At 36.6% G+C, this 25,809-nt stretch overlaps 1 protein-coding gene across 1 annotated transcript in view; it reads right to left on the bottom strand.

Moving 5' to 3' along the window:
• The window catches only part of ERC2 (ELKS/RAB6-interacting/CAST family member 2), a 754,764-nt gene that overhangs the window by 124,108 nt on the left and 604,847 nt on the right, over positions 1 to 25,809 (bottom strand). Inside the window, exons 18-19 of the mRNA XM_084633053.1 lie at positions 22,394 to 22,541; positions 21,069 to 21,188 (exon numbers count right to left, since the gene is read on the bottom strand). Coding sequence (XP_084489179.1) covers positions 21,069 to 21,188; positions 22,394 to 22,541 — 268 coding nt within the window. The remainder of the gene's footprint in view (positions 1 to 21,068; positions 21,189 to 22,393; positions 22,542 to 25,809) is intronic.

The following is a 25,809-nucleotide window of genomic DNA, read 5'->3' as shown; positions in this document are numbered from 1 at the left end:
TTTTTAATTTCAGTCAACAAGGATAACAATGTAGGCACAAGACAACAGGCACAGGTAGAGAAATGAGAGTCAAGAGTCAACGGCTGATATTTTAAACCCAGACAAGCAGTTCTAGATTATACCTGTGCTACAGGTGTTAGATGGTTCCTGCTAAAAAGCATACCCAGTGGACATGTAAAACAAATTCACATCGCAGAGACATATTGAGCAGGCTTTATCAGATGATGAAGCTGAAAGTTCAGCAGTGCTAAGACAGGTGGGTGAGATGCATGTGTGACAGAACTTTTCCATCCTAGAACGATCTCCATCATTGGTGTCAGAAAAAAATTTCATACCTGCTTATTCCATATTGGCACCTGATTCTTTTTAGACCTCTATTTTGCCTGTCAACATTCCAGTTCCAGTGCACCACAATACATTCAACAAGAGTCGACACCTCCCAATCATTTCAACATAATTATAAATGGAAATTACCATGGTTGGGGGCAAAATAATCCTGGGCTAAGAAAGGATTTGCAGTAGTGTACCCTCATTTTCTGCTTAACAACAGTGTAATAGAACATTCCTAATACGTGGAAGGAAAAGATGATATGTATTTTCATTAAATGGCCAGAATCATTTAATAACATGGAATGGCTGCAGGCATCTTAAATCTGTGTCTTTACTAGAAACAGAATATAGAGTTTGTGCTGACCTGTAGCTGTGTGCTTGTTTGTTTACATTATAAACTTAATAAGAGGAGGAGAAGAGACCCTGCATTAGTATCTTTCTCATCAGCATAGCACTGAATGTTTTCAGTACAATTAGGGCCATTCTGCTTCCTCCACACTGGATAAGGGGAGAGAAGCATATGACTGTGTGTACTTATGAAGGAGTTTCTTCTAATTTTACCAGAGGATCAACTCTATCTGAATTATAGGTAGATTGTTTGCATTTATATTCAAGAAGGAAGGCCTTTTTCACAAGGGTGAAAAACATGGAGAACTAATGGACAAATAATAACCCAGTTACTGTAAACACTGTAATATTTTTCCCCTTTGGGGAAGCTCCTAAGATTTTATTAGTTTATTTTCCTATCAATGAACAGCCTTAAATTTCCTACCTTTCAACTGTATCCCATAAAAGAATGCAAAAGCTAAACAAGATGATATATGCAATCCTAAAAGTGTCTCCTCTAATGAGGTGCTGGGGATTAGAAGTGTCCTGGGATAAGAACTGTAAATGAATGATGTAATCTTTCTAATTCGGTGCTGAAATATAAATAAACCACTTCTAATGTTTCTTTTTTGTGAATTCCGGATTGCAGTAAAAATATGCACAAAGCAACTGTGAATGCTATAGGAAGCTTCCTTTAACTCGTCTATACTGGGAGCAACGTAGTAAGAAGTGCAGAACAGAGATGAAAAAAAAAATCACATTTTGATCAGACACCCTAAACCTTTTCAAAAATCTTGCTTTTAACTGGCCTCTTAAAAATGGCACCAAATTCTGGTAAAATATGTTTTGTTTGGTTATCCCTCTGCAGGAATGAGTTAATAGGAACATTTTAAGATTAAATTTTTGTTTCACTTGATGTACCATTAAAAAATACAGTACTTCTGTATTAAACTCTATTTTCCTTAGGATGTTTCTTATAACTTAAGAATGAGATCTTTTGTAATCTTTAAAACATTTTATAAATAGAAGTCCTTTTTGGAAAAAAGTAAACACAGTGAGGAAATATAATAGAGGGATATAAAAATCTTTTCCAGCCCTTTCTAAAAAGCACAATACTCTGTACATTACGGCTGAGTGTTTCACTTGCAAACTCTTTTAATGTTTGGTAAGCTTTGAAATGTCAGGTATATTTTTATTCCCAGAAGAAATTAATTAATCACACTGCAGATACCTCAGGGCGTCATACCTACACTTGCAAAAAATACCATGGGATTTTTATTGACCACATGTGTTTACAGCCTAGGTTTAGCTGAAAGACAGCACCTCCAACAGTAGTGTCCCAAGACAACATGCTAGAACATTGGTTAAATACTGACTCAGAGGGAAGAGTGCCACCTACTGACTTGGCAGTACCATCACTTCCTGCAGCATCTTGAATTTACTTGAAGATTTCCCAACCAAGCGCTTGCTAAAAGTTTTCTATTTAGCTTGTGACGCTATAGTACATCAGAACCTACAGTTTTAGTTTAAAATATTGGAATCTCTTAATCTTAGAACATGTATAGTTCAGTACAATCTATGTGGGTGTTTAAAATGTGTCAACTTCAAGTCTGCGCCACTTTTGGCTTTATAACTATTATTTAATAGCTCTTAAAGGACAGTTTTTGAATATGTGGTATTTAAATTGTCCTCTCAAAACCATTTTAAATAGAGCAGAATAGGGTCTTAAAACACAATTACAACTGCCAATTATTCCATTAGCCAAAAGCTAGTATGTTTTGGGTCTAATATATCTTTATATATTTACTCTATATATTTTGTCAATGATGCCACAGTACCAAATATTGTCCTATCTTCATTTTACTAACTCCCACTTTATTCTGTAATTCCACAGATAAAAAACTAGTCCAACACATGCACTCTTTAAGTCAAGACTGGATATCTTTTTAGAAGATATACAATAGCTCAAACAGAAGTTATGGGTTTAATGCAGAAATTACTGGGTGAGGTTCTTTGGCCTGTGCTATTCCATTGTTCAGACTAGATGAGGATAATGGTCCCTTCTGACCATTAAATCTATGACAACTCCAAGAGAGTGTTTTCTCAAATGCAAAATCCTGGATATCTAGGTATCGTTTTAGTAATATATGTTATTTACTTCAAATTCTAAAACAAAAAGGGATCGACCTAAGTTTCTAAATGCCCAGCTTCACTTAAAATTATATTTGATATTATGGAAACAAATAAAGGAACACAATAAGCCTTGCTTCTTAGACATATTCAATGACAATAAAATAATAAATAAGCCAATACACCATTCCACGTAGGGCCTTATCCCATCCCACCCCTTATAACCTCACCATCTCCAGAAGACTATGAAAATAGATGAGCCTTACAATTTGCCCTGAAGATCAATATATTTGCATTGTTTTCAAACAAGAGTGAGGGAATAAATTCCAAAGGCTGAGAGGCGAGAATGCAGACTGTCCTTTTGGACCCTCCCTCTCTTTTATACTGAAGTGGCTCCAGTTTCAACATCTCCACTTACCACCCCCGTGGCAGTATGGCACAGGGAAAGAGAGAATCTTTCAAGTAGCCAGATCCCATTACAGTTAAGGCTTTACAGATGCAAAACACCATCATATATCCTATCTGGAAACCCAAAGGAAACTCGTGTCTTTGGCTCCTAGTCAGACTCTCACAAAGTAGGCAGCAGCATCCGATGCTAGTTTCAGCTTCTCAGTAGACTTACTCCCCAGAACAACAGAATCTTTAAGCGTGTGCTTAAATCCATTTGCTTTCTGCAAAGCCCTTAAGCATATACCTAAGGGTTTTGCAAACTTGGGACTTAACTTAGCAATTTTGATATATGTTGAAACATGTACAGAGTCAAACCCCTTTTTAATAAAAAGTAAATTAAAATAATGCTTCATTAATAGAAATATTAATCACAATTGAATACAGAATGTTGGCTACATGCAATACCTCAGGCCTATAGATTCAAAACAGTTTTCGCAGTGAAAGGTGGCAAACTGACATCTTTTCATGCTATCTGGGATCCTGTGAACTCAGTTATAAATTAAAGTTTGGATGTAATAAAAAAAAACAGATACGTAAAACTGGTACCTTACTACTTAGCAGATCTTCTCCTTATATCTATTCAGAGTAATGAACTTTTTACTAATTTTTATTCATGCTAGCAATGCAGAACTAATTTAGTTACTGGTTTGAGGGAATAAGATGGATTCCATTCTGGCTCACACATCATCAACGTAATTTTAACTATGCTCCATTTGTACAGTATTCATTCCTGGTGATAAAGCACTAGCCAGAAAGACCTGAGCTTGATTTTAAGATACCAAGTTGAATTTGCAGGACTGGCAGTTTGAATGAGATATCCTTTTATGTATAAAATGAGCATATATGATATAAAATAGCTGAAAGACAATGAACATGAAATTCTACAATCTAATATTTCCCCCAGTCACTTTTCAGAGTACATTGTTAATACATGAGGCTGGGATTCAAAAGATGAGATTTTTCTTCCTGATTCTACCATTGGTTCTGTGTGGGACAGTGACATATATCTTAATTTTTCTGAACCTTATTTTAGCTATCTGTAAAATGGCAGTTATAATACTTCATATTTGTAAAGCACATAGGGGCTTTGGCTGAAAGGTGCTATAGAAGTGTAAAATATAATAATTATTGTTATAGTTTCATTGCATAGTGTATTGCGGATCCTATACTATCACAACAAATCATTTACTTATTTTAATTCTATTTTCTTATGTTAAAAGTGTTACCTACTGATATTACTCACACGAGCTTTATCCAATTGAATATTTTCTTATTTCTTGTTATGATATTGTTTAGAGTATTTATATTTATAATGAAAATAGATGAAAAGCCTGAACATACAAAATGCAATATATTAATTAAATGTATCTTCTATAAAGATAACTAATTTTAGCCTGAACAATATAAACTTGCCAAAACTGTTTACTCTGAAGGAGTTAATAATTTATTGAGTAAATACAGAGGGGGGCATCCCTTCTGTGATATGGTTATGTAATCAATGAATGAAAGAGAAATTAAAAGCAGCTAACACCAAGATACATAAGTATAATAATCTTTAAGGCTTGAAGCAATTATCTTTGATCATTCAACATTGCTATTCGTTGAGTTTCCAAAGTCACACATTGTGGGGGTAACTGAAATTTCACCCATTTACTAGAGAATTTATGACTAGCTTCTGAAGGAAAACTGACAGACATTTCATGTCCTCCTAAGATTCAGTGGCATTTAAGAAAGGATCTACTGAAATGAAATGAAAGTCTTTGATTGACTGGTAATAGACTCAATAGCTTAACAACAATATGTAGCTGTAAAACTGTAATATTAAAACTGTCTTTAAAAAATATTTTAGCAAAGTAGCAATAGAGAACTATGCTTTGATCAGTCATCTGGATAAAGTTAACAATAAAACTCTCACAAATGTGGTTTAAATGAAGAAAAAAATAGCAAGATTTGTTGCTAAGGGATATATAGAGATAATATCGTTCAATAGCTATTACTTACCTTTGGATTTTCTCCCCCATCTCTCCTCACCAAATGGAATTTGAAATATTTTCAGAATATTCCCCTACTGTAGCTTATTTCTTTTATGTAAAGTGGTGAGGAGGCAGATATAAAGACTACTGCTATGCTGCAGGCAATGCGGGCTGATCATTAAAACATGCAGTTGGAAATCTGGACACATGCATTCTAGTTCTGATTTTGTAATGGATTTGTTTGACTTTGGGCAAGTTGCAAAATCTTTGCTCTGTGGATGCTAATACAGACAGGGATCCTAATATTTACTCACTTTCATAAAGTACTTTGAGAACTTTACATGACAAGTGCTATAAAAGTACAAAGTATTATTATTAATGATTTATTATTAGTAGAGATTAATTTGGTCTTTTTAAAGATATTAATTTTGGAAAACAAGTGACATCCCTTTTAACTTTGATATCCCCTATATAAGAATTGAAATAAGAAACTATACAGAACATAGCTCAAATAAAGAACCAAAATATTTCCAGAATATGTATAGATCGGTGGGACCAGTTCAGACCTAGTGTATGTAAATGCAACACCAATTGCTTTTTCAGTAGCACTTGCACCGAGAACTCCAGGACTAAATTTGGTTGGATAACCATTAAAAAGTTTTCCTAAACAAGTCATCTAAATCCAACACTTGTGATCTCCAAATAAAATCAAGTATTTTGTCTTAGAACAGCATTTTTACACATACATTGTAAACTGGTATCAACTGCAGACAAGTGAAGAATCTCAAATGCTTCTTGTTTGTGCAAGACACAGAAAGCATTAACTGCCTATTGGAAGACGCTGCTGTAACTGATTTGTAGCCTGACTAAGTTACATTTAATTAAATACTGGACAATACACACTTTACTTAGCTTTAAACACTTGTAAAGTCCACTAAATCAATTTATCTTACTTGTCAACTGACAACCTTTTCAAGGATTGTAACAGTATGCATGAAATGAAGAAGCCTATGTAAACAGTATGTATTTTTATAAGCTAAGGAATCCAGACTGTGCTCCAACATGCAGACTGAATATAAATATCCATTAGAGGGGGGTATTCCTGAAATAAAGTATGAAAATACTTTGTGAAATAGTTATGACTTTTTAAACGAACATTATGGTGACTTCTAAGGATTAGTGAAGTGGCAATAGCAGGCATTTAAGATGGTGTCCGCAGAGCCTGAGCTTCCAAAAATTTGGCAAAAGAGAAGTCCAAGTTTCTACTTAGTTGTTTCACTTTGTTGCTCGTTCACCATTTAGTCTTGTGAGTTTCTGGAATCAAAATTGGTAACTACAAACTCCAGTTTGATAGGCCCTGCACACATGTTCAACCTAACTGCCATTTATCTTCAGATCCCGAACCATTTAATTTTGAGTATATTATCACTGATTAGTTTCAGAGTAACAGCTGTGTTAGTCTGTATTCACAAAAAGACAAGGAGTACTTGTGGCACCTCAGAGACTAACCAATTTATTTCAGCATAAGCTTTCGTGAGCTACATTGAGCGTATGCTCAAATAAATTGGTTAGTCTCTAAGGTGCCACAAGTACTCCTTTTCTTATCACTGATTAGAGAGCTAAATCTCCCCAGATAAGTGCTCTGTCACTGAGACAATCAAATACTAGGTTTAATTTACCAGCTAGATATGACACTTAACCATAGTCCCTTCTGCATGAGTTAAGCTGAGCCTGGTGGCTTTGGTAATTTTTTTGTTTAGCCTCTCAATTGTAGTTATGGATTCTCTGAGTGTGGATTCATTGTTGTGAATGCACCCTGGCTAAAGCAACACAGATATCCTTGAAAAGCTATGAAAATTCTTATGAGACAGCTTTCAATTCTAAACAGTTGATTTTTTTCCTGTTTATGATAACACACTCTCTGGATCAACAGATGACTCAGAATAAAACCTTAATCTCTAAAATGCCATCAGTAGTACCCGTTCTGAAAATAACTCTGCCACAGGGACTTCCTTGAACTGAACATGGCAATTCCTCCCTCGTCAGGAGAAAGGATTGCTTAATGGTGTGGACTATGAATATTATGATATCCATGGAATCAAGCACTGAATTCCACTAAGAAAATTTTTAACAGGAGCCAAAAATGAACGTTAGCCCCAAAACACCAGGATTGAGATTTGCAAAGCTAGCTGATTAGGAGATTTGGAAATAAAAGAAGCTGGTGAAAAAGAATGAGTGATAAGTCCGAATCTTCTAGTTAGCTTTAAAAATCTTAACGTAGATCTAAGAACGGCATCATGAGATTCAAAGGTCGAAGACCTGACATTTTGGGGAGATAAGTTATATAGAACCTTAATTGACATGGTAAACATCTTTACAATTTCCTCATACTTTTACCTACATATTACAGAAGTGCTAGTAATTAAAGTTGAGTTCCATTTTGTAATTAAATCAGGGATCCAACCTCTGTGTCTCCTCCCCAAACTTACAGCACCTACTCTTTGAGTACAAAATGAATTTTCTGAGAATTTACAAGTAAATCTAGTAACAGTTTATAAATTAAACAATTTTTAAAAGTGTCCTTTACAAAATGTAGCATCTGTCAGTCTTTTCTTTCTCCCAAATGACACAGACCCTTCAAAATCTCCATATAATTAACATTCATTCCAAACTTATGTATTAGCTTAATTACAACTAATATCTTTCAATATAGCCAACTTATTAATGTGTATTGTTAATTATTGTTCTATCTAATTGTTATGCTTATACAGGCTACAGACATCAGGTCATCTCACGTAACTCTTAAGTGATGCCATTGTAATAGAGGTAAGTCAACCAATCACCATCCTTCATCTGAAGCTAATTTACATGCAACAATTCTATAGGGTTGTAATGAGATGGACTGGTCACATGTCAAGACTTCTCATTGGTAGTTTATTTGCCCCTTTATCATTGTTCTTTCGAGGTTCTGTGGCTGTATATTAACTTGGATATCAGTGCTTGAAAGGCCGCCAAGGACACACTGAAGCAGATGTATAGGGGAAAACTGAGGCAGTAATATAAAGGGAGCCATTACATTTCAGACACATTGAGGTGCAGGGACTATGATCCCCCCTTTCCTGTAGAGCTTGCTGGTCTCTGTATAAGATGTAAGGCTCATATTATGTATCTTGACATAATTTGAAGTATTATTCTTTGGCTTTCTTATTTATTGCTCATGTATTATATTTATAATAATTTTTTAAAAAGCTATGTTTAGATGAAGATAAGGTAGTGAATGCAGCTCAACAGCAGAAGGACAAATAAAAGATGTCAGGGATGCTGTAATTATTATGGGAGGGAATATTTAAATGTTTCTTTGAAAATCAGTTTTATTTAGTCTGAGATCACAAATGCTAAAACGCCTTAATCATGATTGCATGGTTATTGGATGGCATCACTACAGAGCAGAGTTTTAGTTTGTCTGGGTGACTTAATTGTGTATTTCCACACTTTAACATGTTTGGATTTCTTTTAAATGTAACCTTGCCTCTGAATCTCCTGGGTTTGTAATTAATGGTTTGGGATCATTATAACATCTCTGTAATTTTTTTTTACCTTTAAACTACTGATATGTACCCTCAACCTCAACTTCATTTTAACATATTTTTTTAATCTTGGAATATAGCATAAAGCACTGCAGGTATAATACATTTGAGAGGTTTCTTTGTTTTTAGAGTTCTAACTCCAGACTGAATAATAAGGGTGCTGTTTCTCTTACTCATACAAGAGATGATTTATGATGAGAAGTGTGCTGGTCAAGATAGATGCAGAGGCATGACATTTTATTGAAGATGGGTTTAACTATTCTTCTACTTCCAATTCCTGTGCTGTGACCGGAGAGACAATTAACTTTGACTGCAGTTGGCAACGTATTCTGAGCATGGATATAAGAATTTGAAATGTTCTTTTACCAAGGTAAAGTGTAGGAATCCATGGTGCTTTTGGGCTATAGGAAAGACAAATTCTGTGTTCTTTTCCCTCCATCCATATGCTAGTCTATATTAAACAGAGCCTGCATGGTATCTAGAGGGTCCACTAACATGGACAATCGGTAGAAAATTTTGTAGAGTGCAATCATTGGCAGATGTGTGCTTGAGCAGAAATGTCTGTCATCAAGGTCTAAAGTGCCTGAGAATAGGAGTAAGGAATAATTGTGAGGAATACTTTAGTTCTCTTAAAGGCCAACCTTCATCCAAGATCTCACACAGCTGCAAATGAGACCCAGATTAGATCCCTGATTAACTGTGTAGTAATATTTTAGGAAAGAAAAATGTTGGCAGATTCTGTACCAGAAATAAAAGTACAATTTATCATGCAAGAAAAATCCTAGGAAATAAAAGCAGAATGAGCCCCCAATAATTAGCTGTTTAAAAAGTGATGGAACAGTTTGCAGATTTTTTTTTAAATTAACTGCTAATTTGAAAGTTAAACAGAGGTATGTCATGGGGTAGAGCTCAAAGAGTAAGTATGTGATGCAGAAAAGATCCTGGGGGAAGTACATGGCATGAGTCAGAAGAGCCCTGGATGGCATAAATAAACCTTCGAGCAAAGCAGTCTGTCTGCCTAACCACCTGAAAGCAAGTTAGGCCCAATCTTTCCATTCAAGATCGCTAGAAATGATGAATGGAAAGTAGATGGGATTGGTTTCCTCCCTCCCTCTGCCCCCCTAGTGGACCCTGCCAGAGACTCTGATTTGATCATTTAAATAGCTGAACAGTGGCAGATAAGCTTTGCATAAAATACTATTTAACTGATATTAATGGCCGTGACACCTGTTGCCATGCAATATTCCAAAATGTGATTGACTTATCCTGAGACAAGACAGAGTGCCTAATAAGTCTCTCTCTTTTAAAGCTGAAGGGTAATAGTCCTGTCACAAACACCAGCTGGGATATTAGAAACTTGGCAGACTGAGACAGACTGCAATTCCAAGTGCCAGGTAAACACTTATCGGAAGTACTGAGGCCAAATTTCAACTTTCATGACACTTGTGATCGAATAAAGTTATACTGATCTGAACATGGTCCATCTGATTTTTCTGTTGTGGTTCACTACATTTGCAGCTCACGTCTTCTAAACCTTTTCAAGTTCTGTGAATTAACAGCATGACTCACGCACAGGAAATATCTTGTAATAATACAGCATAGTCAGTAATGTATAGGTTAAAGTCATGCTAAAAGTATCTGTCTGAGTCCCACTACTAAACTTGGTAATTACAAAGAAGTATGGAAGAACACAGACACAAAGAAGTAGGTTAAAAAGCATAATTAAAGCTCTGGAATAGAAGCTGCCTGGGGACATTTCAGGCCAGGTCCTACTAAAAGCAAACAAGCAATGTAAGGTTGTAGGTCTCTTTTTTGATATTTTACAATGACAGGAAATAACTCATTAAAAGGATAATGCCCCACAATAATTATTTAAAAACAGACATGAATCAGAAGCTACTGTAGCAAACCAATATCTTTAATGCTGCAACTATATGGCTAACAGCACCAATTGTCTTTCCATGTCTTGTAGAATCTGCATGATACACTGAATTTTTGCTGTTTCATTTTTGGGTTCAGCTCTCCTGCTTGCACCATGTAAAGTATACAACCCAAGTGGAAAGTACTGGATTTTTTCCTTAGTAGGCAAGAAACAATTGAGAAAGGAAATATCAATTTCAACCCATTGTTGGCTTATTAGAATAGAGATGGGTGGCAAAGAGAGAGAGCAAAGAGACATCACAACACTATGCTTAGCTTTTTTTGTTCAGGCACTCTATCTATAACCAGTTCTTCTTTGCAGTGGTGATAGTTTGGTCCAATATCACAGGGACATTTAAAAACTAAATGTCTAATGGGGTAGCTAAATTTGAGATCAAATAGATACTACCTAAAGCACAGCCTACCTTCATTAAGCTTTATCACAGTTGAAAACTTAATAATAGACCTGAATGAATTTCTCCATTTATGCTTCATAAATGCCTCATGGAGAAAAATATATTTTAATGGAGATTCACGATATTTTTAATATAATGCAAATGTTTTTCGTTTTCAGGGCAAAAATGGTAACACTTGGGACGTGTAACATCCTTTCCCAATCCTTCCAGCCAAACCAAAAGCTACATCTTCCCAATTTCCATTGACCGCCTAAACAGCAGCCTTTTGGCTAGCCCAGAGAAACATACATTAAACCTCAATTAATTTTGAAATACTTGCTTGAACAAAGTTAATTGCAGCTGCTGTGGCTGTACAGAAGTTATAGCACAAGTTTAAACTGAGAAGATCACCAATGAAAAAGATTATCACTAGACATCTCTATGGCTCATTAAGGATTTAGGACCCTCAATAAGCACAATGCTGAGAAGTAGGTGGTGATTCTAGCTTAATGCATCCGATGAAGTGAGCTGTAGCTCACGAAAGCTTATGCTCAAATAAATTTGTTAGTCTCTAAGGTGCCACAAGTACTCCTTTTCTTTTTGTGAATACAGACTAACACGGCTGCTACTCTGTAACCATGAACTGGTATTCTAGGATTGATGTACATGATGGACTAATATATTACAAAGATTTGAACATCATTTAAAACAAGCCAACCATAATAAAACAAAGTAAAATACAGTGCACACTGGAATGTGAGTAACATTAGTGACAAGAAAACTTCATGACTGAGAAAAATAAAAAATATTAGAAAGTAAGTTTGTGGGACTATTCATGTGCTTAAAGGCAGGCATAGGCTTAAAGACTGCTGAATTAAGGCCACTATTATAAATGATAATAACAAACATAAGTGGAAGGGAGAATAAAGGTTACAGCAATAACATCAAGTAGTTGTATCAGTTAGTAATACACATCTTGACGTTTTCATAATATAAGATACTGTTACTATGACAGAAAGACTGGAGATGCTTGAGTAAATACTGCAAATACTGATTTCCACATTCAGTTCTTGTTTTCAAGCACCGTGAACAGATATGCCTGCAACTGGAGAGGCTGGTTGAAAATATGGACTTTGATCTTTAACTTTCAACATTGTATCCTGGCATTACAAAGGTCCCAGATGTGTATATAATTATGACCAAGAATATCAGTTCACTTGGAAACCCATCCTGTCCCGACACAATGGAGTCAGCAGCAAAACATCCACTGACTTTGGTGAGAGTAAAATTGGACAATATAACTCCCAGTGAAGTTTTTGGTTGGTTAAATCCACACACCATACACTGTTTTGAAAATTCACCACAATGTATTGCTAAATTTCTTTGATTTTGTTAGTTTGTGTCATAGCTAACATTATTTAAACTTTTTTTGTGAGAAAAATACTTAAAAGAGTCGGTTTCTTTCACAAAATATACTTAGTTTGAGGCGAGGAAGAGTTGGCCATTGTTCACAAAAATTTCAACCACTTTAAAATAAGAATTACATCACTTTCAAAAGAAATGAAAGATTATAGCAAATATATGCATTTCCTTACAAGCCCCTGATGAAAAATTATGGAGAATAGGGTCCAACAGTCTGCCAAGTCCTCCTCTAATAAAGATCTGGGATGATGATAATAATAGGAGTAATACTTTTCATTTCTATAACATCTTCCACCTGAGGAACTTAAAGAACTTTACACACATTAATTTAATTTATCAACAACTCTGTGACATAATTAATTGCTGTCTCCATTTGACTAATGAGGAAACTGAGACAAAAAAGTCATTGAGGGCCAAATTTTAAAGAGCGTACACAAAAGTGCATTCTGCTTGCAAGTAATAAAGCGGGATAAGATTGCAACTGGTGATCTCTGCAGAGGATGTAAGAAAGTAACACTTGGTATTTTGTCCCCTCATTCCCTAAAAATTAGGAAAATTAAATCCGATGAAGTAGCATTAATGTACCATTATAGTTGCAAAATGCAGACCCCAGGCGTCTGAAATTCCAAAAAATTATGTTTTGAACTACAACAGTAACTTGGTCACATCACACATTTGTAGCAATTTCTATTCCTGTTTTCCTTGTTAAATGTAAATATACTATTACTATTTATATTTCTGATACATAAAATATACGGGATGTATGCAATATAGCTGAATGAATGCTGCAAGAAAAACCCTAATTTATGGAATTTCCTGACTTGAGTTCTTGATTTCACCCCCTTAATGTCACATTAACACTATTTGTTATGTACTTAAGATGTATAATGCAACATGTTTCTTTCATTTTTCTCTGGTGTTGCTGTAAGCACTATTTGCACATATACCAGCTCTAGCTCATAGTAAGAAACACTTCCATAGATTGCTTGAAAGAGAAAACATTGCTAGCAATTAACATTGTTGCGATATTACAGGTTCCTTGATTGGTTCTCACACTGTTTGTTCCATCAGCAATATGTTCATGTGCTGAAATATGAAGCAATGAACTAATAGGTTAGAGAACACTGCCAAACACCAGTTTTGCCTCTGGCCAGAGTATCCCATACACCTGCAGTCTCAAAAATGTTGGAAAGGTTTCTAATTTCTTGTTTGGAGAAGAAGAATAAAATGCTCTCAAGGAGTTGGAAAACCTCTCAATTTGGCCAATTCCACTTACATTTTTGGCTGAACATCCCAAAAGCGTAAAGAGACAACTGGGAAATTTACTCACAGTATCTGAGATCAGGATAAATCAGGAACATTGAATATCTTCTGTTCTTAAAAAAAATCCCTTGAGTTTTTTTTAATAATGGGCTTTAGGTTAATTATTTCATGAAGGGTTGGTTGCATCATTGTACAAATGTCACTAACAATAACTATCTCTGAATACTCAAAAGGAATCCTTGCTAGGATGATTAGACATATTATACAAGCAGTCAACCACAGCCCTAGTGGTGGGTTAATACTTTATTTCTGAAAGCTCTTTTAAACCTCACACAAACATTGTGTTTGAGGCCTATCAAGCATTCATCATTAGTATACACATGTAAAACACTCAGAATGATCCTAATTGTTCAGTTGTTGGTGTTTCACTGTGCTTCACTTTGATTTAAACTCCTACATAACGAATATTTGGTTTCAGCTCTATAACAACTATCTATAATTCATTGCACTTAAATGGTGGCATCTGCCAGCCAAAGATCTCAAAGTGCACCAATTGGGTGAACATTATTATCCCTGTTTCTGCAGATAGGTAAATTGTGTCACAGAGAAGTTAAGTAACCTATCTACAGTTATCAAAACTACATAATACAGAGAGACCTGTTATAAACAAATGCATCTTCTGGAACACAGACATTCACTGGTCTTTTAAATGGACTATCTCAGCAAGATTCTGTGTGTGTATTACACATTTTATGATGAGTTCAGGCATAAAATAATATCTTGATCTTCAATATGTGTCTCCATTCATATCAGTCCATAGATTTGCAATGTGTTGTAATATTCTCATTTGTTTATGCAAACACTTACTTTATTTCAAGTATTTAGGGTGTCACTTGTGTTTCTTGCATGCAAGGAAACATGACAAGCTATTGCTTCACAACTCAGAAGGGGTATGCCTATGTGGGTTGGGGTTCCATTCACTGCCTAGCATGGCAAATGCTACATTTTTGTAGAGGTCTAGCAACTCCTGCTGCTGAGCTAGTATGATTGGAAGCATTAAGTCTGCACTACCACTGGAATACTTTGACTAGTCAGAGAGACAGCCCACCACATCGGTCTAAGAGCCACAATTTGGCCCTATATATTTAAAAAAACCACCAAAGATGTGAAATTTGCAGTGAAGTCCTCTAAGCATAAATATTCTATACCTTGTTTTATTTACTTTTAGTTTAGCTTGCACTTAAGATTTGCTTTGCCAACTGCCACTTTCATCACAAATCAGTAAATTTGTCAATTGAAAAAAATTATTATTGAACTGATAGAGATATTTGAAAAGACAACGCACAAATCTTTCTTTTAAAATGTAGCCTTTATTTTTATCATTTGATTTTAAAGCATGGTTATCACCTAAAAAGTGAATATGGAAAAACAGATTTTGCAAGTTGGGTGTCTATTGACTTTCAACAGTTTCCAAAGCAAATTTTACTCAATTTACAAACAATATTAGGTGTTTCTAATTGCAAAATCAAATTGGAATCTGAAAGTCAAACTGAGTTCTTTCTGACAGCAGGTAAAATTCAGAAAGTGTACAAAATCCATTTGAGCAAGATCGCTTTATTTATTTATTTATTTACTGTAACTGTGCTTGAATTTTAATGGGTTTTAATCTCTTCCTCCTAGCCAGGATGATGATAAATAATAAATAATACTTATTGATAATAATAATAATAATAATCCCACAACCCTAAATAAATAATTTTTAAAATTAAATATTAGAACAGATATTAACAAGGGCGTTATGCACATAAGGCCCACCTATTTCACACACATAATTAGTGTGACAGTACATGTATGGGGAGGAGGAGAGCAGACCTGAGCACTGAAAGAACAGGTTAAGGACTATTTAGAAAAGCTGGACATGCACAAGTCCATGGGGCTGGATCTAATGCATCTGAGGGTGCTGAGGGAGTTGGCTGATGTGATTGCAAAGCTATTGGCCATTATCTTTGAAAAAGCATAGCGATTGGGGGAGGCCCCAGATGATTGGAAAAAGGCAAATATAGTGCCCACCTTTAAAAAAGGGAAGGAGAATCCGGGGAACTACAGCCTCAACTCTGTCCCTGGAAAAATCATGGAGCAGATCCAACATGGATTCACCAAGGGCAAGTCATGCTTGACCAACCTGATTGCCTTCTATGAGGAGATAACTGGCTCTGTGGATATGGGGAAAGCGGTGGATGTGATAATATCTTGATTTTAGTAAAGCTTTTGATACAGTCTCCCACAGTATTCTTGCCAGCAAGTTAAAAAAGTGTGGATAGGATGAATGGAATATAAGGTGAATAGAAAGGTGGCTAGATTGTCAGGCTCAACAGGTAGTGATCTAGGGCTCAATCCAGTTGGTAGTCGGTGTCAAGCGGAGTGCCCCACTGGTCGGTTCAACATCTTCATTAATGATCTCAATGTTAGGATGGATTGCACCCTCAGCAAGTTCACAGATGACACTAAGCTGGAGGGACAGGTAGATACGCTGGAGGGTAGGGATAGGGTCCAGAGTGACCTTGACAAATTGGAGGATTGGGCCAAAAGAAATCTGATGAGGTTCAACAAGGACAAGTGCAGAGTCCTGCACTTAGGATGGAAGAATCCCATGTACTGCTACAGGCTGGGGACCGACTGGCTACACAGCAATTCTGCAGAAAAGGACCTGGCAGATGACAGAACAAGGAGAAATGGTCTCAAGTTGCAGTGGGGGAGGTCGGGGTTGGATATAAAGAAAAACTATTTCAGTAGGAGGTTGGTGAGGCACTGGAATGGGTTACCTATGGAGGTGGTAGAATCTCTATCCATAGAGGTTTTCAAGGCCCAGCTTGACAAAGCCCTGGCTGGGATGATTTAGTTGAGGTTGATTCTGCTTTGAGGACAAGGTTGGACTAGATGACCTCCTGAGGTCTCCTCTAACCCTAATCTCCTATGATTCTTCTATGATTCTACATGCAAATAGTGGAATTATACATGCAAATTACCATAATCAATCTGCTTGCACAATTTTCTGTTGTTTTTTTTCTTGGTTTTGTTTTTTAATTGAATATGTTCTTAAACAGTATGTAAAATTTTGAAAGCATTGTGTGTGTGCAACTATATGTCTTAAAAAAAAAAAAACCCTGGCCCTAATTATGAGTTATGTAGAAATGTGCTTTTCTGAAGTATTGCAAACAGACAAATACTTGCACTGAAGACGACATATGGATGAAACTTCAATGAAAGAAAAGGGTGCAGCTGGCTAAACTGTCATACATGGGAAGTAAATGTTTTTCTCCAGTTTTTTTTTTTTAAACTAAGAATTGACTTGGTTATAACACAATTCACATTGAAAATAAAAGCCATTAAATAACGTTAAGGTTATGACACAGACTGACAAAAGGAAGGAAATTCATCGTTAAGGTGGAAGCATAACATATGGCCTCTGAGGCACAATGGGGCTGATTAAGAAAGCTGTTCAGGTGCTGCCCGGTTATGCCTAGCTATTGAAAACCATATGGTACTTTTCTCCGTCACAGGGGAATTTCTGTGCTTTCATCAGTTTGTGGTACACCCTTAATGTTCTTTTGAAACTATCTTGCAGAAGTGTTGTAGAGAGCCAATCTGCTTCCATCTGAAGTACTAAATACACCATGATGCTTTAGGACTCTATCACAGCAATTAGAGCAGTTTATCACAGTGTAAGCCTGTGGTAAATCCAGACACATTTGCATTTAGGCAATTCAATCTCAGTGTAAATCTGCGATGCATTACAGCACTGTGATAGAATCTGTTTTTCTGGCGTTAATCCAATCACAATAAAACTCTATGAGAAACCTCAATACATTGGGTTACTCCACTGAGTTTAATAGAGTTGACCTCTTGAACTGTTAAAACACAATAATAAAAATCTACTACATACTGTCCCATATCTCTTTAAATATGAAGCAGATCTTGGATGCCTATATGAATACACACTGTGGGAGTACCAGATCCTGCTGTAAAGTGTTTTCGGCAGCAGTAGGCGAATTTGCAAATGTTTAGATGTTCCTGCCAGATAAGCACCTAGACATTTTAAATCAATCTTCGGAGATGCTAAATATTTTGAGGTCTCCCCACCAAAGTTCTATGACCCTTCCCTCACACCCTACCTCCATAGACCTAACCCAGATCAGAACATATTGGGAAAACTCCTCGGCCCTCTCTCCTGCTGGCAGAGGTTTTAGGAGGGAAGCTTCAGCATTTTCTCCCTATCAAAGAATCTGGGGATCTCATCCCCATCAACAGGACTGTCCCCTGTTCCCCCACTAAAAACTTGAGATTTCAGGAGGATATTCCATGGCTCCTCATACGAATCATTAAGATTCGTTGGGAAAGGCAGGGGGAAATTACAGTCCTCCTTCCTATCACCCTCTATGGTTTTCCCTGCTCCCAGGGCAGATTTCTTTGATGGAAGTTTAGGATCTCTGTGGCCTATCAAAGACAGGAATTTCCTAAATGAGACACTTCAACTTCCCATCTCCATTAAAAACAACAGGAGTTTCCAGAGAGACGTTACTGTGGCCTTCCCTACCAGTAGCATCAGGACTTTCTGAGACACTGCAATCATTCTTCAGTGATAGTATAGCAGACTGGCATGCTAGGTTCCACATCTCCCAGTGCACAATGTTGTTCACTTTGAGGCTTCACCATTTGTGATGTCCCAGAATGAAATGTGGTTTGGAGACTTCAGAACACAAGAGTTTCTCTCATGTGTTATGCATTCTGGGCTGCCACCGGAGCAGACAACAGCAGGGCCAGGGAATGTTTGCGAGACTGAAAGAAAGAGACCCCAGCCTTAGAATATGGCAACAAAAGCAGAAAACTAATGAAACAGGTCTGAGATATATAATGGTGCATCTTGAACTTTGGTCAAAGTTTCAGGACAGTTTTTATTTAGGCTGAGCTGATTTGCCTATAGTTGATGCTTTCAAAATAACAGCTGATTCAAACAGTATTTTCTTAAGTCAGCCACAAAAAGGCCAAATAAATTTCTATAGTTTTAAAAGGATAAACCATCTCCTGACAGAGAGCCAGATTATTTGCTTGCTAAAGTTACTAATCTTTGAAAACAGAGATGTAAATGGGAGTGCTAACTGTAATATCATTTTGGAATCATTACAAATCAGCTATTCTGTTTTAAACAGGAGATTGGTAATTATCCCCTGGTACCTGATTCATACCACATGTCAGTATCTAGAAGGGATATGGGAGGGCTGCTGCTTTTATTACATGACTATTGTTTTCTCTTTTGGAGCAGTAATAGTAAAATGTGTCTAACTGGAAGGTAAAATGAGAGGCAGTTCAGCAGAGAAGAGTAAAAAGTTAGCGTTCATTAGACCAAAACCTGGAGAGCAGCACAAAGGTTCCCATTGGAAGGTATAAAAAAGAAGGGAAAAAAGAAACATTTCTATTTATACTGGCGCACAATAGAAAGTACCAGTGTGGCATGAGTGTTATGAAGAAACCTCCTGCAAAATAATTGATATAACTGGAACATTGTAGATCATGCAGCAATACAATATGGATATAAATCTGTTTCATACATATTCTTTGCTACCCAAGCTATAGCTGAATTCCTGTACAGGAAATGAACACAGTACCATAAAAGGCAGAAGCTGAAAACTCCCTGTGAGCAAAAGACAGTCTAGGCACTGGAACCATTAAATTACCCATTTCTAACCTCATTTGCTCTCACCTACTGATGTCTCTTTGTGAAACAAAAAAAGTCTACTCTTTGTTCTGCTAAAGAGATTCTCAGTGACACCTCTTCAGTCTATTTATAGTGGGTGCCCAAGAAAACCTGTCCCCACATTACCACTCTCACTGCAGCCTCACTGATGAGGAAGCTTACTCTGAGCTAGTATGGGGGGTGGGGGGAGTTGGTCACTTCAAGGACTGACCTCCTCTACGCCCCCCATGGGCACCCAGCTTCCTTGTGGGCTTGAGAAGGGGTGCTCCTTGGCTGATTGGCTAGACAGAGGAGTATAGCGTAAACCTATTAGCTCCTGTGCACCCAATGGGAGGTCTTACAGGCCTATCGCCCTGCTTGAGATGCCAGCCTGTGTGCCTTGAATGAAAAAGCTCCCTCACTCGGGACTAGAGTAGGACTGGGTTTTGGAACCTTGCTATTTGGCATCATATAATCACCTTTCTGCTCTGGAAAGGAATATTTCCTTCCATTTCGTTTTATTTTTTGTTAGTTTGTTTTTTTTTCGTTTTGTTTTGTTTTGCCACCCTCTCTTCTCAGGCAACAGGGATAGGTTAGCTTGTAAAATTAATGTTGTCACTACTTGGCAGATGCCCATCATAGTTAATTATTCAATAGGGTCTGGTTCCCCTGATAAATCAGAATTGGAAGCAGATTAGGAGAAGGCATCTCCTAAAAAAGATGGGGAACAGGGTCAGGGTTTCTAATGTCCAATACAGCAAGGAGACCACCGCCTTTCCCTATACCCTTAAATCTTGCATGAGGAGAGGGTAGTGGTGACCAGCAATGAGGACTGATATCAGCCCTCCCCCAGATCACACAGATTACAGAAGGAAGGATGACCTACACTGGACAAGTTATTTTCAGAGGATTCCCAGATGTTTTACTTAATAAAGTTGCAGCCTAGTTAAGCCACATTCACGGTATTTTCTTTTTCTTCTTGAGATGTCCAGGACAATAAAATGAGGTAATTTTGTCATAAATTTTATGTGTATTAAAGCTGTAAGTAGTGAAGTAGCATGTAGTACTTGGTTAAGTTTCTAATCTAAAATATCCAAAATAATGCTTCTCTTCTTCTTGCTTATATCTGTTCCTACATTGTGGCTGAAGGAAATTATGGATGTTTTGCAAACTTCAGAGAAATCAGTTGAAAAGAGATACTCCAATAGGTGTATAGGTATCTACAGTGCATTTCAGAAATATCCTTGATGGACACTGTAAAGGTACGGTGCTCTATTGTTTCACTCTTCAGTCAGGAAAGATGAAGGAGAAGGAAAGAAGGAACTTATCTGAAGTGGTCACAGGAAATATCTAATATCATCTAACAAAAAGAAAGAAAGAAAGAAAGAAAGAAAGACTACCATTGTTTGAATCCATGCTGCTTGGCTGCAGCATGGAAAATCCTGGGATCAATAAGTGAAAAGAATGAAAAAGCACAAATGTTGATGTATCTACTGGGTATATGGTATTGGCTGAAATGTCTCCTAAATAGCTGACTGACCTGAGACATATGTGCATCATGGCTGGAACCCAGGTACTTGGCAGCAATGTCTGTGATGAAGTCAGCATCACAAATGGATGATATGTTCATGCTCAGGGGCTGTTTCCTATTTCTATAGACCTGTGGGAAAAAGCTATAATGATTAGGTGCATGAGGTCAGAGCTATAGGGAACTTAGCTAAGAAGCAAGGGTTTTCCTTAATTTTCTGTTGCTGAGTGAATGCAAATCTACAGTATGCAATGTATGGTTCAGAATAAAGAATCATAACATTGTCTAACTACAGTATTAACATGGCATGCTCACCTGTGAAATGACCCACTGATTGATTACTTTGAGAGGCTGAAGGGACTAGCATGACTTTGCCTTGTGATATTTTCCTGCTTCTCAGGTAACAATCACAAAACTCAATGATGACACTACCAAACAAAGGAAAACACCAAATACAACACTATCTACCAGTCACAATCTGAAAACATCCTTCTCATCTCTTCGCTCAGCATTACTAGAGAAGGTGTTTGACAACATGCTCATATGACACACGACACAGATAGTTACTACTTAGGTTATCTGAGCATCCTTCCCTCATTTACTTGCTATTGAGCCTATAGTACCTACAAGTGCTGTGACAAAATAGAGAGCAGTCAGTGTACAATGTGTGTTCACATTATTGAAATTAGTCAGTGAAGATGTCCGTAGATACTGTATGCTGTATCACATATACATCTACAGATGTCCGTAGATACTGTATCACAAATGGTGATTTTCCTCATTTGTAAGATAGAAAATAAAATGACATTTACAGAGTTTTTCATATAGCAAAACTTATTTCTAGAGCCTATAACTAAGCATTCATCTGCTACAATGTATTTATAAAAACAAAGATAAAAGTATTTTTATTAATTTTGGGGTTTGTTTTAATCACAATTATGATTTCCAGATAACCTCTCAGAAAACATGGAACCTTCTGAACAAATAACTACTTACTACAAATGTACACATATCTAAACAGGTTTGAAGCGATGCATCTGCTCTTTGATGTCTTTTGTGATAATGAAGGTGGCAGCTTTTATGGAAGAGGGAAAACAGAAAGTGTGTTGGCTGCATATAACATGAGCCAAGCAAACATGCATCTAAATACTAAACAGCCATCAATTAAGTAATAGTACGGCAACATTTACACTATTCTTACCCTACCTTGCACAGCTGCTGATACAAGATAGACTTGGCTTGAAGACTTTCAATATGAGGTTAGAATAAAACAGTGAAAATGAAAATACCACCAAGCCGCAGCCCCCAACAGAAGAGTAAAATGAATGTTCTCCCACCTGTTGTTTTAACTGATGTACTAATCTGTCTTTCTCTCGTTTAAGAGCCATTACTTCCTCTTGAGTCTTCTTCTTCTTTGAAGCAGACAGTTCAAGCAAGGCTATGTTTGCATCTTTTTCACTGATTGCAGCAAGCAGTGCTTCCTGCCTGATAAAATAAAATTAAAAAATGCTATTGTTTCTCATTTAAATAAATCAGAAAACACATCGGAATATTTCTTGTAAGTGATAATTGAAAAATCATTTATACTTTGAGTAGTCATCCAGTTGCAAACTGTGGCAGGTGTCATGAAATCATGAAAAGACTATGTGCCAACAAATTAACAGAATGGGCTCTCTCTTCATCCAAATATTTCACATGACATTTAGCTGAATACATGTAGTACATTATACAATGCAATTTTTAGAAACGTTTCTTTGAATTCTGTCATGTTAGAAACAGTCTTGGGCATATAGTTTTAAAACACACTTTGCTTAATCCAAGTAAACTTGTCACTAAAAATTCATATTAGAAATATCTAACAAGAAAGACTTAAATGCTACAAATTAAATATATTTTTCCAATCAGTTCTTTGTCTCTGCCTCCTGGAGATTTCACCACACAAATGACAGGTCTCTGGACCTCCCTCTCATTTACTCAACATTTTCCTATTATTTATAAGCATCAAGCAGGATCTGTTTTTAAATTATCAGTGAGTACCATAATACAAGAGTAATTTCTGGCAAAAAGTGAAAATGATGAAACATGGACTTCAGGGTTACTCCCTCTCCTTCTCTCACTCCTCCTTCCTCTTAATCCATGCTTTGGAGCCATTTGCATTTGCCAGCCATGGCATTAATTAAAATAATCCTGCAATGGAGATGCAGGGAGTCATGAAGGGATGTGGAAGGATCTTACTCCCCCTTACATTCCCAAGCATCCTTGAAGTCAAGACAGCAATCTTTCCCTTAGTTTCTTAAATAATAAGAAGAATGTATTAGATTTGTGTAATGTGTGCAATGAGAGAAACAAAATATTCCAGCTCAGAAAAAACACATAGTATATAAAAGCTTTCAGAATAGAATACATTATGGCTTAGGTCTTCCTCCAGAAATACGTAAGATCAATCATGAGAAAAAATAAACACAGATAAATGAGTCATACATTAACCCTAAACTCCACCTGTTAATAGCTGTAAGAATATGGCTCATGAACTTCATACAGTCAAGGTAAGCTAACAGGCTGGAATTTTTATGGCCTCCAAGCTTACCAGCAAAAATGTCAAGAGAGCTATATCACTTTTATTTCAAAGTTTCTAATGTATTAATGTAAATATTTAGAGGACAATATTTCTGGTGGAGCCAAAGAAAAACAACCCATATATTCTGCTCTCAAAGGTATGAGATGTGGATTAATTTTAGATAAACAATTGCGTTTTATACATAGACTTAAAATTCTCATTTATTATTCTGCCTGTTCATTATAATCAAAGTTTCTTTGTTTTTAATTCTATTTTTTACAAATCATGCATAGAAGGATGCCATATTTCTCCAACAGTCTTTGTTTAAGTACAAAGTGACATTAGAAAGCTTAGTTTTATAATTATTATTAATCACAAAATATGTGATTACATGAAACTAGCTAAGCTTAATGATTTGATTCTTCAGTTGATAACAGACATTTTTATTACCATACATAACTAAAATTACAAGCAAAAATTGGCCATAATGTCCTATGGTTTTTGTTAACTAAAAGAATATTTCTGAAATAGTCAGTTTTTTTCATTAGCTTCCATTGAGCAACCAATTTTTGTCAGAATCTTGAACAATCCTTTAAGACGGCTTTTGCTGTATTAGTCTTGCTTTCAGGACAGCTAGAATAAAAATGTGCACTGCTTTACTACATTAATGCTAATGGGCTCAAAGCCATTTTATTATTTGTTGCTATTAAAGTAGATACATCAGATGAATATCAAGTTATACCATACCTAGAACTTCTAATAGGAAGTAGAATATATAATCACTGTTTGGATGTGCAGTTGCAAAAGTTCACAGAATGGTCAGAATAAAAACCTAACAAATGCAGGCTGAGTACGGACTAGATGGCCATATGGCTGATTTTCCAGTGGTTCTTAAATCTGGTTAAGTTAGAAATTAAGATATGTAGATACAGTTGCATATTCTCTAGTAGGTTTCACTTTATATATTTGCCAGCTGGTGGATTTCAAATTTTCAGTTGCTACATTGTCATATTTTACTAAGTGTAATACAGAGTTTACCCAGCTGTAAAAGAAGAGGACTCTCTCAAAGAATCATGTGGAGAATGAAAATGTTAGGTCAACATGAAGGGATAATTTTTTTGTCAACTGCTAAGGAAACTAAATAAGCTGCTGTAGTGAATCTTTATATTTCCTCCAGAATTAAACTGGCAGTGAGGCCCCAAATCTGAATAGAGAGCAAGGGCAGTCACAGGTATTGGTAAATCTGGTAGCATTCAGACAACTGACACTTAGATTTACTCATATTTGTCTTTATTTTTCTACCTGCCAAAAATGCCATATGTACTTGAGACCATAGAAGTGTGTGGATTTGTAACACTATACAACCCCACTTTTAAGAAGCAGATGGGTACACAAAAAATCTTCTGAATATCAAGGGAGCAATCCAAAAAATGTTGCCAAGTCTGCACTCTGGGTCCTCCAACTCAGTGGACACCCAGACATGCAGACCTACAGCAGTGTTTCATAACCAATGGCTTATGTCCCCCACATACACACAGGGGTATGAAAGGCAATCTAAGGGGGTTGCAAGGCACTGACAATTTTTTACAATCTAAAAACCCCAAAAATCTTGATCCCCAACTCCCTGCATACCCTTGCTCTCAATGTCAATTATTTTCTGTCAACCTCTCAAAACATGCACAAAAAATACAGGGTTAACATTAGAAGAAAAGGAGTACTTGTGGCATCTTAGAGACTAACAAATTTATTTGAGCATAAGCTTTCGTGAGCTACAGCTCACTTCATCGGAAGCATGCAGTGGAAAATACAGTGGGGAGATTTTATATACACAGAGAACATGAAACAATGGGTGTTACCATACACACTGTAACAAGGAGGGGGGAAACATTTTGTAGTGATAATCAAGGTGGGCCATTTCCAGCAGTTGACAAGAATGTGTGAGGAACAGTGGGCGGGGGAGGGGAATAAACATGGGGAAATAGTTTTACCACCATCAACCTCAGCCTGGACCAGTCCACACAAGAGATACACTTCCTGGACACTACCGTGCTAATAAGCGATGGTCACATAAACTCCACCCTATACCGGAAACCTACTGACCGCTATGCTTACCTACATGCCTCCAGCTTTCATCCAGACCACACCATACGATCCATTGTCTACGGCCAAGCTCTACGATACAACCGCATTTGCTCC

The sequence above is a fragment of the Lepidochelys olivacea genome (assembly GCF_965140295.1).
Source record: "Lepidochelys olivacea isolate rLepOli2 genome assembly, chromosome: 7".
Classification (NCBI taxonomy): Eukaryota; Metazoa; Chordata; order Testudines; family Cheloniidae; genus Lepidochelys; species Lepidochelys olivacea.
This window is presented reverse-complemented; position numbering and strand designations above follow the sequence as displayed.